At 33.7% G+C, this 17,950-nt stretch overlaps 2 protein-coding genes across 2 annotated transcripts; both read left to right on the top strand.

Annotated features, from left to right (window-relative positions):
- The first annotated feature begins 12,024 nt into the window (after positions 1-12,024).
- Positions 12,025-13,520, top strand: LOC131874135 ((R,S)-reticuline 7-O-methyltransferase-like). Its single transcript, XM_059217379.1, has 3 exons — positions 12,025-12,706; positions 12,981-13,045; positions 13,227-13,520. Exons 1-3 carry the CDS (start codon positions 12,025-12,027, stop codon positions 13,518-13,520), a joined length of 1,041 nt encoding a protein of 346 aa, XP_059073362.1.
- Positions 13,521-16,981: 3,461 nt separating this feature from the next.
- Positions 16,982-17,656, top strand: LOC131035971 (bergaptol O-methyltransferase-like). Its single transcript, XM_057967762.2, has 2 exons — positions 16,982-17,202; positions 17,368-17,656. The coding sequence occupies exons 1-2, from the start codon at positions 16,982-16,984 to the stop codon at positions 17,654-17,656; spliced, it is 510 nt and encodes a 169-aa protein (XP_057823745.2).
- The last annotated feature ends 294 nt before the right edge of the window (positions 17,657-17,950 follow it).

The raw sequence follows: 17,950 nt of genomic DNA, 5'->3' as shown, positions 1-17,950 counted from the left end.
ATAATAAGGACGTAAATGAGGACTATGAAAGGACTAAGAACAATAATAAGGATGTAAATGAGGACTATGCAAGGACTACCTATGGTCACAAGTGTGTGAAACTTTGAGTTTCCAGGACTGTCTGACGTTTCAAAATGGACTTTGTTTTCAGTAATTCTATATGTAGGATAACTTTTATGGTTTTCCAAGTCAGATAATAATTGTTTGAAGGTAGGTATAGTTGACTGGACTATTTTCAAACAAACTCTGAGAATTCAGAGATACACAAGGTAGGGCATGAAATAGCCCAAATAACTGACTCAATATTGGTCTGATACAACGATACATAAAAAGGACACAGAAGATAATCTTAGGCTGGAAATTGGAAACCATTCAAATGAGGCCCTTACAATAAAATACCGAAACAAAATGAATAGATAGAGAGTCTGGCAGCACTGGCTCCACTCAATAACACACACTTCTCGGGCATGCCAGTCTCTCTTACCCCGAAGATCTGAAGATCTTATCACTGAGGGATTTTTGTATAATGCAAGGTACATGAAGGGTATCTTTAGGGTATGATCCACACTCCCAAAATCATTGAATGTAGGGTATGGGCTACTAAGTTTGTTCTTATTGTAAAATTTTGAGGGTTCCTAATCCAACGATGAATTCTCAGAGAAAGCCACTTAAGACTTTAGTTGAACTTATCGGTATAGGGAAGGGCCCCATATACGTCGAATTCAATCAACACTCTAGCCACCTAACCAGTATATTTATATAGCAGCTCGAAAAACCCTCTCAAGAGTATGCTGGGAGAAATGATATCCCCAACGCATCCCAATTTGAAGTACCTCTATGGGGTGACGAAATCCCTAGTCAGAGATACCCCTCTCTACTTGAAATAAAATAAAAGTGAGCATCGTTGTCACATTCTCCCTTTCTCCCAAGACCCTGAAGGCGGGAGGAAAGGTAGTTAATGATACAGTAGGTCCACCCCAAACACGATAAAAGTTCTTTCCTTTAAGAAAATCAAATGTGAGTTAATCTATGTGCACCCCAATTCATGTTCATTTTAAAGCCCAAATTGAGGTGTTGAATATGCATGTGCATGTCAATTTTATACACCAAACTAAAATGTCAAGGCATGCATTTCAATTTTAACCATTATCAATTTTAAGCCGAAACTAAAGTGTTACACATGCATGTCCATTTTAAACCATTGTTAATTTTAAGTCCAAACTGAAGTGTTATGCATGGATGTCCATTTTGAACCATTGTTAATTTTAAGCCCAAAAAATGAAGTTTGAGAGCATGAGTGTTTATGATCTAATGCTAATCCAATCCTGTCTGTAAATTTGCCATAGGCGAAAAATAGATGATTAGTAACCAAATAAAATCCATAGAAAATAAATAACTCAATTATGACATAAACGAATGTGATATGATACCTGCGCGATTGCGTGACCCTGCATAGGATATTGTGTGATTCTGTCAGAGCGATTGCGTGATCCTAATAGAACGGTTGTGTGATTCTAACATATCGATTGCATGATGATAACAAGTCATTTTCATGATCCATAGGCAGACAACACAAAAAATAAAAACTAAAGCTAATTTTGATCAAAAACCTGCAGAACAGATTGTGAGGCTCTAGCAAGGTCTCTCATCATCCATTCAATTTTATTCAAATCATATTTCACCCAATATGAGAGAACTCGGCTATTGTATTTCTTGATGCCTAGTTGCTCTTTTAGATCTTGTATCTTCTTTTCTGCTTTGAGAGTTTGTTGATGGCGTCTAGCTTGTCTTCTTTGCTCCTTTGTCCTCCTCGCACCTGAAATTCTAAATTGTACCTTACATTCCATAAATTGTCATAACAAAAACATGCAATAAAAATAATTTGTTTCCAGATTTACCCAATTTCATGTAGAATTACACATATCAAAGAACAGAAAAGAAATAAGAACAAAAATAACAGAACAACAATATTCCTAACGAATGTGTAATAATGTCCCGATAATTGTGTGATCCTATGTAGGCGATTGCATAATCTTGTAACGGCATTTGTGTGATGGGTTGTGCATGAATGTGTAACTCTGTCTACTTGATTGTGTAGCTCTATCTATGCAATTGTGTAACGATGCAACCGTGATTGCATGACGAAGAAATCTGCTTTGAAATCCATTCAAATCCTACAAAAAATGAAAAAATCCATACAAACTGAAAAAATAACACAGAAAACAAAGAAATTTAATTAGTTGTTGTTCATGTCGGGTTCATAAAAATGTGCTATGCTCAAATTAATCATTGCTAAATAGGAAATAAGGAAAATCATGAATCTCTTTACTATCTAAGCAATTTGAACACAAACCAATGAAATAGATGCAAAATAGACTAAAATTAAACAATTTAAAACTCCCTATTGTGCATCATGGCTTACATTTTTCTTCTCCTCTCTGTGGCATGGTCTCTCTTAGATATCACACTGGCAACCTAGAAATAACACAAAGATTCAAAGTTCATGATTACGAATAAATTGTCTAGGATTGAGGTGGATTGAATGCTAAATTTATATATTTTTTGAGATTATTGATTGAAAGGTGGAACAGATTGATCAAGAGATGGAACTCAATTAAGCTCACATGAAAATTTATAGTTGAACTACTGATTTGGAGGTGAAACATAATATATTTAATAGATTAATTGAGTCAACTGGTTGAGAAAAAGTTGACTGAAGGAAGAAAAAGGGTGATTGGAGGAAATAAAGAAGATGAAATAGTTAACTGATTGAAAGATATTTTGAGAGATTTATTTAGAAAAGGCAAACTAAAAGATGAAAATAGAGATTAGAGAGATAAATATTTAACTAATTAATTGATTGAATTAATAAATTTAGCTTGTGCTTGCACTTTGACTTAGATTTTCAATTTAATCTTTGCATGAGAATTTAATTCAAATATTGAATTTATTTTAAATTCAATTTTTTATTTGAATATATTTAGAACTTGACTTTGATTTTCAATTTGGTTTTTGAAATCATGCACATGTATTTGAAATTAGAAGAAATTAGAAGAATTAGAATTAGAAGTAGAATTAGAGGAATTTGAAGAATTAATTAGTTAATTAAATAAATTAAAGAAACTATTTAATTATTTTAGAAATGGACTTTAATTAAATAATAAAGACTATTTAATTTAAAGGATTAAATCTCAATTAATTAAATAATAAATATTTAATTAATATTTAGAAAGGTTAATGATTTAGTTGATTAGAGATAGAAATTGAAATTGAATTTATTTAAATAATAAAGATTAATTAAATTAGGGAATTAATAAGAATTAATTAAATAATAAATATTTTTAAGTAACATTAGAAAATGGTTAAAATGATTAAATGGTGAGAGAATAAGAAATATAAATAATTAGGAAGATGGTGAGGAAATTGAAATTAGAAGAATATGATTAATTAACTTAATTAAATAGTTAATGAATTATTTAATCAGTTAGAGGAATAATTAGTACATGAACAATGAGACATTTTAGGTGTCTACAAGAAGTACCAGAAAAACACCTTTTTGATATTGTTACCAGAGTGCATCCTGGAGGAATATCATAATTGAGAGACACTATCAGTGAAGACTGGAAGAGTTCGGAAGCAGAAGATTTTGCAGATCACATGGCAGCATTGCATATCTAGGTTAAATAACATTTGGAAGACATGAATAGAAGATATTAAAGAGAAGGTCAATGAGAAGAGGAGACATAAGCAATTTGAAGTTGGCGATGAAGTGATGGTATATTTGAGAAAAGAGAGATTCCTGATTGGAACTTATAATAAGTTGCAGATGTAGAAGTTTGGACCCTCTAATATTTTGAGAAAGTTTAGTTCTGGAAATGCATATGAAGTGGAGCTACCAGATAGTCTAACTATTTCACCTATATTCAACATTGCAAATATTCATGAGTACCATGAACCAGAATTCAGTCAGAACAATGTTGCAGACCATGAGAACCAATTTCCTCGGAAGGAACCGGATCAGATTGAAGAGATTTTGTACAGTAGGATTGGGCGTAGTACTCGTAATAGTCGGTACAAAGAGTATCCTGTGAAGTGGAAGAAAAGACCAATTGAAGATTCATCCTGGATTTCTCAGGCAGAGGTAGACTGCCTTGGTTTCTCTCTGACCCCAACAAAGTGAGAGGCTCACTTTTCATTAACCCCTGATGTCTGATGCAGGATCATCCCCGATTCACAACAATCTTGCACCAACCAAAAACATTTTCCTTTATATTTTGTTTGCACTTTCAGATTTATTTTTTGTTTCGGTTTTGGCTCACAAGATCCTGTGGAGTTGGATTCTACTTGAAGACTTGATCATCTTTCTTTCTTTTCAAACCGCATCTCGTTTGGATCACTTTTCGACAAGATATCACCACTGGTTTCCATGAAAGTTTTTTATTACCAGTTGTTCCTTTGTTATTGGGTGCCTGAGACATATTCTAGTGATCTAGCGGAACTCATTCTGAAGCTTGCAGAGCCTTGAGTGTTGATTTCGATATTTCTTGGTGTGTGGCTGACCTTGTTCATTTTGCACATTAGGTCTTGTTCTTCAAATTTTTATCCTTTTTCGACCTACTGGATCCTTTGGATAGATATAGATATTTGTACTCATGATTTAGAATGGAATAAATTTAGAATCAATTAGAGTATCAAATAGATAGGATATGCCTACAAGATAGATCTTTCGATTCAAGGTCCTGATTGTGACCTATTCTACTGGTACTGTGTGCCAGTATATTGTAATCAGGTTATTACCGGTGGGATGTAATCAAATTTCATGCAATAAAACTATTAGTTCTACATTGCCTCCATCATATTGATGTGTTTATGTTGTGTTTACTCTTGCTTACCAGTCCTGACTGGTCTCCTTGAGGTCCCTCCTCACCAGTGACTACTTCAACAATAATATTTATTTGAAGACCGAAGGAGACAAGATGTTGATTGCAAAAGTATTTGTTGATGATATCATATTTGGAGGAAATGATGATATGGGTCTAAATTTTGCATAAGAGATGAAAAAAAGATTTTGAGATGTCTCTGATAGTTGAGATAAAAAAAAATTCACTGGTTTGTAAGACCAATAGCTAGAAGGTGGAGTTTTAATCAGTCAGTCTAAGTATGTGAAGGAAGTGTTAAAGACTTTTGGAATGGAATACTATAAACCAATTGGAACATCAATAGTTATAGGTTGCAAATTGTCAAAAGAAGATGATTCACCCTTAATGGACGAGAAGGAATACAGATCTATGATTGGAAAATTGCATTATATTGTTCATAGTAGAGTAGATATTGCCTATGCCGTTGGTTTAGTAGCAATATTTCTGAAGAGACCTAAGGAGACACATATGACAGTAGTGAAGAGAATATTCAGATATCTTAGAGGGACAGTTGACTATGGATTATGGTATCCATATAGAGGAAATTTTTCTTTGGAAGTATTCACTGATTCTGATTGAGCAAGTAATGTAGATGACCGGAAGAGCACCACTGGTGGTGCATTCTTTCTATGAGAAATACTGGTATATTGGACAAGTAAGAAACAAACTTGTATTTCTCAGTCTACAATAGAAGCAGCAGACATGTCTTGGAAGGATTCGAGTAGGATAAGACAGAACCGGTGATCATACATTGTGATAAAACTAGTGCTATAAATATTTCAATGAACCCAATACTGCATGATAGGACTAAACATATTGAATTGAAGTATCACTTTCTAAGAGAAAGAGTACAAGAAAAGAAAGTGAGATTGGAGCATGTGTCAAGTAAGGAGCAGTTGGCAAATATATTCACTAAGCCATTACATAAGGAAACCTTTGAATATCTCAGAGGCTAACTCAGAGTTATACCTATACACAAGGTCAACTAAGAAGATGTGGAAGCATCAATCGAGTGGACTCATTGAATATCTTTCACTGTGGATTGATGAGAAATGGGCTACTCCTTATGGGCTGTAGCGTAGATGAAGTAGTAGAAATGAAGATATAAGATGCCTTTGCACCTTTCGTATTTATGTCCAAGGGGGAGAAGAAAAATGATAGGGAGAAGAACAATGACAGAGAGAAGTAATGCAAAGGAGTAGAAGATCAAGTGAAGCACAAATCAGTACAACATGGCATGATGAGTTCCTAGTATTTGTCATCAGTTGATTATTTTGGTGTGCACTCTTTTTAAGTTGCCATTAATGCCAAAGGGGGAGAATGTTGGCATATTGGCATAACTGATACACATTATGATGTACCGATAAAGGATGATAATGATATATTGATGGATTGTGGGTTGTAATATAATTGTCATATGATGCTTTATGATTAGTTATTTGTGTTTTCATTGATGGAAACCATGTTTGTTTATGTTTGGTATATCATCTAAGTTATCTAAGTATAGCCTAACCAGTAATGAATTGAGTTGGACAACAAAACTGATAACTTGCATTCAACCGGTAGGAAGGAACAGTGAAGGAGATGGTCGTGGTAGAGATCCGTGTTGAGTTAGGTGTTGTGGTCTGGAATGTATGCTTATGACATTGTAATGAGTCTATGAATAGAACTGCATCATGTTTACAGAATCGAAAGTCATGATTGTAATTGACTATTGTATATTCAATGCAAGGTTTCAGAACTAGTAAAAATATGTTTAACCAGTGATGTTTTATGGTTTGGCAATGAATCTTATCATGTTCATTACTTAGTGATGACATGTCAGAAACCATGTGTGATAAGATTGCATTTAAGTGCATACAAGGAGTGAATGCCTTGGGAAACAACGAAGTGCTTAGAAGAATGTGATAAGGGTTTGACAGCTTATCAAATCAATGTGCGATGATGTGTTATGTTCATTCAATGACTGTAATCATCTTGAAATTTCTTGTAATGACCTGCATGATGATCTGTAAATGATTTGTAATGATCTGAAATGATCTATGTAAATTCAATGTATTTTGAATCTAGTTAAGGTTATGTAACCAACCTAGTTGTAAAGTGTAATTAGGTTGAGTTTGAGAAGAGATTTTGTGTCGGTGATCAGAGAAGAAGAGTGTGTCAAACAAGATTGAGATGTATGCATGTGTGAAGTACATTGGAGCTGAAATGGATCTGTACTAGCAAGAAGAGAGTGCATTGATCAGATCATTTACTTATTGTTTCCCAACAGTTGCAGTAGTATGAAAATCCCTTAACCAGGTACGTCCTAACATGCCTGATGTTGTAAATCCCTTCACCGAGTGGCTCATTAATTTGGGTCTAAATCCTTTAGTATGGTTACTCCTAACAGGGTAGATCTCCTAATAGGGTTAAAGTTAAAATCCCTTCACTAGGTGACTCCTAATAGGGTCTGCTCTTAATCAGGCATTATTGTAAAGCTCCTAACCAAGCTAGGCCTTCAACAGGGTGCATTCCAAAAGAGTGCAAATTTTGTGGGTAGCAATTCCCACAGCTATTTTTCCCATTGGGGTTTCCACGTGAAAAATATCAATGTTCGTATGGTGGTTGATTTGTTTATGTGTAGATTTGATATCATTACATTTCTAAAATGTTAATGAACACATGAATGAGTAGTCTGGTAAATCTGCTTTAAGTAATTGATGGAGTAGTTACCGGTATTGGTTATGAACTTTTTTTGTGAAGTTTTTTCAGATTGGTGAAAGATTGCAGTTTATTGCTATTACTGATTCACCTCCCCCACTCCTTCTCTCAGTAATAATTGAATCCTCACAATAACATACACTTTCTCATTTTTCCTATTGTATTCTTTCCCAAGGCTTTCCTCTGGGTTCACACCTTCAACATATGGCTATCAAGGATCCTTGTTGTCCTTTTTGTTCTCATCTAGATTCTTTAAGCATATTTTCCAATTTTGTCACCTAGCTCAAAATTTGTGGAATTGGATTGATGAGTCTTCTCGTCCCTTCTAGTTAAAGATTTTCTACTACAATATGGCTCTCCAAGTGGAATGGCCTAGTTTTTCTTTCAATTATAGCCTCATCCTCCACTTTTTCATGTTGGCAATTCTATTTTTTTTATGGAAAGTTAAAATTTTTGTGTTATTTCTGTTGAGATGTTGGGTTTTAGAAAAGTATGTATTTCCAATAATATGCTTTTTCAAATCTAGGTTCAAGCTAACAAGGTGGCATTGAAGGTCTCCCACCTCTAAGAATTACTTTCTCATTGGGATAATTCTCCCTCTACTATTTCTAAGGTCCCTCTTGATGGCTCTACCTATCTTTACCACTTTCCACCTCATGGCCAACAATAGGACTATAGCTCTTCTGCCAGATGTTCTTAGAGTCCTCAGTCCTAGGTTCCTAATGGCTACTCTAGTGGCTTTGCTTAACCTTTAACTATGTCTCCCCTATCCAGAGGCTTTGCCTCTGGGTGGGGCTTGGGCGGGGTGGGGAAAAGCAATAGTGTTTAGAGTAGATGGCTAGGTTCCAATGGTGGTGATGGATAGCTTGATTATTCCAAGGGTTATCCTCTTTTGGCCTTGGCAATTTCACTTGTTCAATACTTTGGAAATAAGGATGAAGGAGAAGCTCCTATTGATGAGGACTGGTCACATCCCGATCTCACTCTAGACCCCACTGGAATATGAGGCTGGTCAAATGACCGTGACCCTCCTCCAACCTCATTTAGGATTTCTCTCAATGCTTAAGTGGCTATTTTTATATTTGTTGTTGTTATCTATTTCTTTAGTTATTGGGTTATGTTCTTCCACTGATTTATCTCTTTAGGCACTACACCTTTGAAATTTGAGGGGTGATTTTGTGTCCCTCTACCCTTTTTTTGTTGATATATATAGTATAATTTCTAATCAATAGGTACAAAGAAATATATTCATAGAAAAAAAATTGCATTGGTATGGAGTGCCCTTATAGAAATGGACTTTCAAAAATGCATAAACACTACCATAGGAAATTAGCATTTCAAGGGAAGTAGTGTTGGAGTGAAGAAAAGAGTGAGCATTGTCTTAGAGATTTTCATCAAACCAATGTTGATATATCTTGATCAATTCATTATAAATAAGAACCCCAATTACTCAAAATACATTCAAACCAAGAGCCTTATTGTAAACAACAGAAATTGATAAGTGTTACAGGTTTCATCTTCTTCATTGTTTTGTGGGATATTTTGTTTTATCTCAATCTTAAAGTTATCATTGCACTTTTTTAAGTGAAAAATTTACCTAATTTATTTTACGCATTAAAGACATAATTTTAACTACAAGATTTAGAAATAAATGAATTGATATTCTTTAATGACATAATTGATCTGTATTGATTTGGAAAAAAAAACATTCCATGTAACCATTGAAATAAATTTTAATTTAAAGATAAAAAAATAAATACTTTTACTGATAATATATTATATCGTAAAAATTTAATTTCTCAATTGAAATATCTAAATATCTCCAATGACACATATGATACCTGCTTGAAAGGAGAAATCTTCTATTTGTTTTTTATCAATCTTATCTTAAGATGACATTTTCAATTCAAAACGGTGTCTGGCCTAAGTCAGACAAAATTTTAGCCTCAAAAAGGTGAAATAAAAAGCTCTTACAAATGGTATCACAAACAGGTTAAATAATGTGTTAAATAATGAATTCGTAGTACTATAAATCTAAAAATTTCGCGTCGATACAAAATTGAATAACTACAATGATGTGACTCACAACTAATGTTAACAAATATATACGCATGTTGATAATCATATCAGAAATTCATGGCTCACAACAATCGCTACTCTTTAAAAAAAATTAACTATCAAATTTTTATTTTTATTTTGCAAAAATAATTAAAATTAAATAGATGTTTCTATATCTCTTCTTATATAATTTATCAACTATAATAGAGAGACATATGTCTAAATCAAATCAGATATTATATTTTGACTAAGTATTCACATGTAAGAGGATGGTATCTTTCAAAATCATTCATTATCAAGCTTAATTTGGATGTGTCTCTTAGATTTGAATTTTCATGGATAACATTTTAATCCCATATCATCATTGTTATCTATTGTAATCATTATTTTTTATTAGTGTATTTTATTTAAAAAGTAAAACAAATTTACAATAATAATTGCAAGCCTTGCTCATGCAAGTTCTTGGGTTGAAAATCAAGCATGCCCATGTTGCTTTAAACCATCGTGTTCTATAATCGAGGTTAATCGTGTTCCCTACCAACCATTCCTACCTACCGTGGTATGTTCGTGTCAAGCTTCCAAGGTGAAGATTGGTCAGCGGTGAAGTGTAATAAGCCTCCTTTATATTCCACGAAAGATGGACATGAGATACCGATGCCACATCAACAAAAACTTCACGTGAAAGGAGTGATAAGGATTCCATTGGAGAGATAAGGTGATAGGTGAAATGTAGTGATAAGGAGCCCAGAGAGATATCATGGAGATACCAATGCCATGTGAATGAGGATGAGGCCCATTAAAAGTATGGTCTCATTGGTTCATAGCTCCAATCAGGCTTCCGCATATCTATAGCATATCTAGAATTTTCTTATGAAAACAAGATCTTAGTTCAATTATCTCCATGAAATATAAATGTACAATTATAAGATTTTACTATAGCATATCTAGAATTTTCTTATGAAAACAAGATCTTAGTTCAATTATCTCCATGAAATCTAAATGAGCAATTATAAGATTTTACTATAGCATATCTAGAATTTTCTTATGAAAACAAGATCTTAGTTCGAATATCTCCATGAATCGGAAGTGACTGTGTTGTACAATCTTTTGTCCTTAACCTCTATCTATTGTATTCACTCTTTTGTTAAGTTGCCCAAGTTACTTTCTTAAAAGATTTCGGAATCAATGTCAATTCGAAGTAATTGTCAAAAACTTAAAAACTATAACCAATGAAGTAGTGAGCTAGTTTGTAATTATGTTATTCACTTTATTACTTTATGTGAAAAAGATAAAAAATGAAAACATTTCTTTAATGAAGATGAACTTCAAATCATATTTCTTGAACCAATTCTTCTAATGATCAATAACAATCTACATTTGTGCAATGTCTTGTCTTTTAAAGACACATACTCACTTGATAATCACTCCATATAATTAAAGCACATTATCTTGAACATCCTCAAATAATAATCTACATTTGTACAATTTCTCATTGTTTAAAGATTCATACTCACTTAAAAGATTACTCAATGTAATTCAAGACACAACAATAAATGAATCCTCCTAAAAAAACAAAATATCTCCTACTAAAACTTAAAAAACATTAAATTTTAATCTTAGATTTCAATAATAAACATATACTAAACAAATGCATGACTAAAAAGATGAAACATGAACTTTTAGGCACCTACGTGGCTACGGGTGAACCCTAAAAGTTAGATCGCACTAGCCATATCAACATCGGTTTCAAAGGAGCTGGTGACCCATGTTTTGTTGGGTGCCAACATCGATTTTGAACGAGCTGGTGACCCATGTTTCTGTCGCGTGAATTTGTGAGTGCCAAAGTTGCATCAACATGACTATGTGTACCCTACAAGCTCAAAAGATGACCCATGTTTTTTTTGTATGACAAAACTGGTACGTCAGCCGCGAAATTTTAGCACTGAAGTGAGAAAATATAAGTCACAAACATTATATCATAAATAGTTTAGGAAAGTAGATTATTTGAATCTACCGAGAAAACGATAAACTGGTCACCCAATGAACAGTGGAGAAATTTAGCCTCATGAGAAAGAATATAATTAACTGAAATTGGTATCACATACAAGTTATAGGCGTAATTATTTAGATGCAAATGCAAAGAAACAAATTAGCCATCCAATTAAACGTGCACTAAGGTAAATCCGAGAAAATTTCTCGGGTTAATGACCTCATTTACATGACGTGTGAGGAAGCATTCCTCTGATTGACTGAAAATTTCTCGGGCTAATGACCCCAATCTCTATAAAAAGGGGAGGAAAACTGTGACTGAATCATTCCAATCTCTTCAACTCACACCAGGAAAATGGAAGCCCATCTCCACCTTTATGAGATGATGCTTTCTGCTGCCAAGCCCATGGCTCTCAAAGCTGCTGTCTTGCTTAACATCCCGGAAATTCTAGCTACACATGGCAGAGAAAATCCTCTCTATGTGGATGAAATTGCTCAACACATTTCTGCCTCCACAAAAAATAAGGTTCCCCAGAGGGAATACTTGTTTAGGATTTTGAGATTGCTGGCTTCTTGTGGGGTCTTCACTGAAGACATCGATGAGCAAACCAAGCAAATGAAATATGGTTTGAACAGCGTCTCAAAGTTGCTTGTGAAGGAAGGAAACAGGGATTCCTTTGTGCCATTTCTGATGTTGGCAGTAGACAAAGTGTACTTGGATACTCACCACCATTTTCATGATGCTGTCCTGGAAGGGTGTCATCCCTTTGTCAAGGTGCATGGCACAAGCCCCTGGGAATATGTGAGTTCAAATGCTGAAGCCAACAAGCTTTTTAACCAGGCCATGGCCTGCCATACAAAAGATGTCATGGCTTCTGTGGTGAAGATGTATGATGGGTTCAAGAGTGTTAGGAGTGTGGTGGATGTAGCTGGAGGAGTGGGCTCTGCATTGTCTGCTATACTTGGTCAACATTCACACATAAAAGGCGTTAATTTTGATTTGCCCCATGTCATTGCAACTGCACCTGCCATACCTGGTGAGAGCCCTCATCTCAGTTTTCAACGCAGGAAAAACTAATTTGTTTTCTTTTACAGTTTTGGATCTATAGTGATGGTGATTGGTCTGGACAGAGTGGTACTACTTACAATAAATATACTAAAGAGTATTTACTTGAAGGGAAAGTCTTTTAAACCAATTTTAGTAACGTAATTTCATTGAAAAAATTATTTGTTTCAAATAATTCTATAACTATGTATTTTTATTTTCTTTTCATAAATATATATTGGTTATTTGTTATTTTTTATTTATAGGAGTGAAGCATATTGGTGGAAATATGTTTGACCAAATTCCCAGTGGAGATGTAATTTTCATGAAGGTAAAAACTTTCACATTAAGAAATAACATACTTTAGTCTTTTATGAATTCTATTTCATTGTTACATCAGCACCATGTCTCTTTATATGTTCATATTTGGTTATTGCATTCTTTAATAACTTGAATTTATTTGTTACTTAAATACTAGGTTTTCTAAGATGTTACTATCATATTTATTGCAGTGGATTTTACATGATTGGGATGATGATCATTGCATAGAAATTTTGAAGAAGAGCTATGAAGCAACACCAAAAGATGGAAAGGTTCTAATTGTTGATGCACTAATTGATGGTTCACAAGGAAGCTTGAATCGACTTGGTTTACTATTTGATATACATATGATGATCTATACTATGGGTGGAAAGGAGAGAAGTGAGGAAGAATTTAGCCAATTATTTTCTAAAGCGGGATTTAAGAGCTACAATATCATTCAACTTCCTTTCCTACAAGTCCTTATAGAAGTATCTAAGTCTTAAAGCATACTCAAGATATTGTAATGTTACATTTTTTGTTAAGTAACCATAGTAACATCTCTATTTTAAGATATGCTCTTATATAAATCTCTAGTAACAATGGAGTTTTCATTTTAAGTGATGCTAATTTGAAATAATATATTCGCAAAATATATTTTTGCATGAATGAGTAAGGACATGAGTAAATATTTTTGCATGAATGAGTAAGGACCTATCTCCTTATCAATGACATTCTCCTATGTTAAATGTATTCCTATATTTCTTTCATTTTCATATCTAACTTGCTCCAAATGATGCTATACTGTCTGTCTAAGACCTTCTATATCTTTAAGAAGGACCACCAATTCTATTTTACTTTTCATTGTTTTGATTGGTTGGCATGATCAACTCCTCATTAGTCAAATTGTTACCCCTCAAACCCACATTTGTTGTTGGACTTGAACTAGACTACTTTGCTCCATTTGGTGGTGTTTTCCTCCTTCCTCTCTAGTTTATATTTAAAGGATTTGTGCTGGACCTTGAAGGGTTGATATGATCTTGAATATTATTGGCTACAACATTTAATACAGTGACACCATCCTCATCCCTATGTAAAACTCTTGATGTACCTTCTTTCATTTTTTCCTTTGGTAAATACCATTCTGGATAATTGCTCAGTAGAGGCTTAACCTTTTGCATCCATCTACCCTCTTTTGAGACAATGTCTAGCTCCTTAAAGATTCCTATATCCATATCAATTTCTCTACATATATTTTCCACATCCGTTATTGTACTATTCAAAAACTCCTCACCCACCCTTATAAATGTGCCTAAAGCATTCCCTATTTTGATAATTGTCTGTGTACCCAAAAACACTATGTGTAAACCCACGAGACTCAACCATTTAATCAATTTATTAGTCATGAACCTTATTGGATTGAAGGTTGGACTCTAGTTAATCTTTCTTAAACTACTTCCTTTAAAAAATCTAGGGTTTGCATATAAAATTTCATGCTTAAGGTTCATACTTATACATTCCAACAAAAAGACTTCATTTTGAAGGGGTGATATTCTTACCTTTCCGTTCTCCACCACCCCATTATCTCTTCAGAGATTTCTTTTTCTCCACCACATTTAACAAGTAATGCTAGTTCCTTTAGCTTGCATACTACTAGGATTGTTAAATTTGAGGGCATAACAAATAGCTTGCTAACCAAATTTTTATTTCTCCATACACCATCCTTATATGGATTCGTAGTCCCTTTCTTCATGAATTTGTTTGTCATCTTATCTCCTTTCCCATTATCCAATCTTCTGGCCAAGAGTCTCTTTAGGGGTTTATCTTTAACATGATTTCTTCCTACCCATTTTCTTCTAGGGTTTCCTAAATGTTTGTCTCGAAATCCCCTCTCTATTTAAGTATAACGATCCACATAATTTGAGTGCATTCAGAAGCTCTGTTTGCTCCAGGATGTCTTTCCTCCCATGGGTATTTTGTTTTCTCCTATTTCTAAAGCATGTATCATATCATTTCTTTCTTTTGTGTGGAACATCTCTCTCCTTACACTGTTTTTTCCTACCCCTTCTTTCCTCTCATTTTTCAAATTTATCTTGTAATACCCATGACCCTCCCTCTAATTTTACCCTTGCCCTCCACTACCTATCATTTTTATATCTCCAAGGTGGCCACCTTTCATGAAATAATTTTTTTTTGTTAATAGCAAGGTGGTCTAGTGCACTCCTTGGGAGGAGGGTCTCCTCCATCTTTGATCTCCATTATTTTCCAACCATTGTTCATTTGATCTAAAAACTTGATCTCTTGATCATAGTGTATAGTTTTGATGAAAATGATTGAATATTTGTTCTTTTCTATTTCCATGGCTTCAAATCTCTTCCAATCCCATCATGTCCTTTATTATGCACAAAATTAATAGTATAAATTTGTATCAAATTCAAATTTTCTAACAAGATTGTCTCATGAGATGTTTTTTGGATAACTAGAACAATTTTTGCTAAAAAAGATAGAAGATGACTTTTTCTTGGGAGGATTTAGTTACAACAGCCTACTCAACTTCTATTATTAATCCCTCTATTCAAGCATATTATTTAAAGAGGATATATTGCATTGTATTTAAAGAGTATTAGGAAGTGTATATTGTATTCTATTTAAAAAATATATAAATTTATAATAATAAAGAATGCAATCTAACTGTATATTTATAAGATTTCACTATAACATATCTAGAATTTTCTTATGAAGACAAGATCTTAGTTCAATTATCTCAGTGGACCCAAAGTGACTTTGTTGTATGATTGTCTTGACCTTAACCTCTAGATTCTATTCATTCTTTTGATAAATAACTCACTACTTTCTTACAATATTTCCATATCAATGTTAGTTTGAAGTAATTGTCAATTACTTAATTGAATATACCCCATCAAGTAGTGAGCTGATTTGTAATTATGTTATTAATATCTAAACTTTATGTAACAAATGATAAAAAATGGAAACATCACTTTGATGAAGATGAACTTCAAATCATATCTCTTGAATCAATTCTTTTAGTGATCAATAACAATCTACATTTGTGCAATTTCTTGTCTTTCAAAGATACATAGTCACTTGAAAATTCACTCCATATAATTTAGGACACAAAATTATTATCATGTTTTCTTCCCATCCTCAAACAGTAATCTACATTTGTAAAATTTCTCTCTTTTAAAGATACATACTCACTTACTCAATGAAATTCAAGAATAAAACTAAAAATAAAAATCCTCCACAACCTCAAACTAAGTCAAAATATCTACCATTAAAATTTACTAAACATTATATTTTAATGTTAGATTCCAATACCAAACAAATGTATGGCTAAAAATATCAAACATAGGTTTGTAAGCAACTAGCTCGCTACAAGTGAACCCTAGATGCTAAGACCAGTAGCCGTATACACAACGATTTGAAAGGAGTTGTTGACGCATGTTTTATCTACTTCTTCTATCTTGTTGGGTGCCAACATGCTTATCTCTGTAGCTGACAAGATGACCCGTTTTTTTTTCAAATGACAACATTTGTGCTTCAGTCGCGAAATTTTAGCCTGAAGTGTTAAAATGTAAGCTCGCATATATTATATTATAAAATAGTTCCAGAAAGTAGAATATTTGAATCTACCCGGAAAACGATAAATTAGTCACCCAATGAACAGTAGCGAAATTTTAGCCTCATGGGAAAGAATCTAAGCGACCAAAATTGGTATCACGTACAGTTTAAGAAGGTAACTATTTAGATCTAAATGCGAAAGAACAAATTAGTCATCAAATTAAACGTGCACTACTATAAATCCGAGAAAACTTCTCGGGCACATGAACATGACATGTTAGGAAATAGGAAGCATTCCTCTTCTTGACCCTTTAACAAAGTTTTATAAAAAGGGAAAAAAAACTGTGACTGAATCATTCGAATCCCTTTAACTCACACCAGGAAAATGGAAGCCCATCTCTACCTTTATGAATTGATTCTTTCTGCTACTAAGCCCAGGGCTCTCAAGGAACACATGGCAGAGAAAATCCTCTCTGTGGATGAAATTGCTGAACACATTCCTGCCTCCACAAAAAATAAGGTTCCACAGAAGGAGTACTTGTTTAGGATTTTGAGATTGCTGGCTTCTTGTGGGATCTTCACTGAAGACGTGCATGACCCAACCAGGTAAATAAAATATGGGTTTAAACAGCGTTTCAAAGTTGCTTGTGAAGGAAGGAAACATGGATTCCTGTGTGCCACTTCTGATGTTGGCAGTGGATAAAGTGTACTTGGATACTCACCACCATTTTCATGATGCTGTTGTGGAAGGGTGTAATCCCTTTGTCAAAGTCTATGGCATAAGCCCCTGGATGTGAGTTCAAATGCTGAAGCCACCGAGCTTTTTAACCAGGCCATGGCCTACCATACAAAAGATGTCATGGCTTTTGTGGTAACGATGTATGATGGGTTCAAAAGTGTTAAGAGTGTGGTGGATGTAGGTGGAGTGGGCTTGCATTGTTTGCTATACTTGGGCATTAACTTTTATTTGCCCCATGTCATTGCAACTGCACCTGCCATACCTGATGAGAGACCTCATCTCAGTTTTCAAGGCAGGAAAAAGTTATCAGTTTTGTTTTAAATATGAATCTATAGTGATGGTGATTGGTGTAGACAGAATGGCACTTCTAAGAATAAATATACTAAAGAGTATTTTTTTTTGAAGGGAAAGTCTTCTTTAACCAATCATAGTAACGTAATTTTATTAAAACATAATTTTATTTGTTTTAAATAATTATATAAATATTTATTTATATTTTTTATTTATTAATTTTTTATTGATAGGATTGGTGCATATTGGTGGAAACATGTTTGAACAAATTATTTGTGGAAATGCAATTTTCATGAAGGTAATAACTTTGACATTAAGAAACTA

This window comes from Cryptomeria japonica, chromosome 3 (genome assembly GCF_030272615.1).
Source record: "Cryptomeria japonica chromosome 3, Sugi_1.0, whole genome shotgun sequence".
Lineage (NCBI taxonomy): Eukaryota > Viridiplantae > Streptophyta > Pinopsida > Cupressales > Cupressaceae > Cryptomeria > Cryptomeria japonica.
This window is presented reverse-complemented; position numbering and strand designations above follow the sequence as displayed.